At 42.2% G+C, this 1,353-nt stretch overlaps 1 protein-coding gene across 1 annotated transcript; it reads right to left on the reverse strand.

Moving 5' to 3' along the window:
* LOC100768855 (olfactory receptor 1) lies at positions 1-960 on the reverse strand. Its single transcript, XM_027426160.1, has one exon. The coding sequence runs from the start codon at positions 943-945 to the stop codon at positions 1-3; it is 945 nt and encodes a 314-aa protein (XP_027281961.1). The 5' UTR covers positions 946-960.
* Positions 961-1,353: the final 393 nt, after the last annotated feature.

Genomic DNA, 1,353 nt, shown 5'->3' on the forward strand with positions numbered 1-1,353 from the left:
TCATAATTTTAGATGAACTTTCTTTTTGCCAAAGATTCTTTCCAGAGCCCCCTTTACATCTCTATTCCTTAGGCTGTAGATGAATGGGTTCAGCATGGGAGCCACAACTGTGTACATCAAAGACATGACAGTCTCCTTCACAGTAGAGTTATTAGCTGAAGGACATAAGTAGAGACCAATGAGTGTCCCATAGAACAGTGACACCACAGACAGGTGGGATCCACATGTGGAAAAGGCTTTATAGATACCTTGAGAAGAAGGGACCTTGAGAATAGAAGACACAATTCGTACATAGGACATGATAATAAGAGCAAATGGAAGGATAAGAAATATGCTGACCACAATAAATATCACCACCTCATTAACATGGGTGTCAGAACAGGCCAGCTTTAGCATAGCAGACATGTCACAGAAAAAGTGAGGGATCACATTGTCATCACAGAATGACAATCTGGCCATGAGCAGGGTGTGCAGCAAGGCATGGAATGTGGTCAGCACCCAGGACAGCACCAACAGACTCACACAGAGCTTGGGACTCATGATGCTGGTGTAATGAAGGGGGAAACAGATGGCCACATAGCGGTCATAGGCCATGGCCACAAGGAGGAAGTTCCCAAGGTCTCCAAAAAACAGAAAGAAGTATAACTGTGTCAGACAGCCTGCATAGGAGATGGATGGATCCTGGCTCTGCATGTTGTGCAGCAATTTTGGCATTGTGACAGAGGAAAAGCAGAGGTCAGAGAAGGACAAGTTGCTGAGAAAGAAGTACATGGGTGTGTGGAGATGGGAGTCCAGTAGGATGAGGATGATGATGATGAGGTTCCCCAGGACGGTGGTGAGGTACATGGCCAGGAACAGGGCATAGAACAGGTGCTGGTGCTCTGGGGGGATGGGCAGGCCCAGGAGGAGGAACTGGGAGATAACAGTTTGGTTTCCTTCTGTCATTCTGTCTCAGGTACCCTTAAGAAAAAACAAAGCATCAGCTTTCAAAATAAATGTGTTCATGTCTTCCTGTTAACCATTTGTTAAGTGTTCAATAATATCAATTCCCCCACCATCACAAAAATACATAAGACTCCCATGTTTGTTACCTCTATAATAATGATGATTGAATATTTAATTCTTTCTTCCATGTGTTAGTGTTCATTACTTCCTAAATATTTCATGTATTTGATTCTGAAATACATAGTTCATTGGTTTTTTAAAACTTATCTGCCTAATTTGTCAACATTTTTCTATGTATATTAAACAAAAATAGTTGGCTCCTTTTCTGTTAGTAGCTCACATGGCCATGGTCTTGAAGGATTTTTTTCTGAGACAAAGCTTCTCAAAATTCTACCTACAACCCCATGA

The sequence above is a fragment of the Cricetulus griseus genome, chromosome 7 (assembly GCF_003668045.3).
Source record: "Cricetulus griseus strain 17A/GY chromosome 7, alternate assembly CriGri-PICRH-1.0, whole genome shotgun sequence".
NCBI lineage: Eukaryota > Metazoa > Chordata > Mammalia > Rodentia > Cricetidae > Cricetulus > Cricetulus griseus.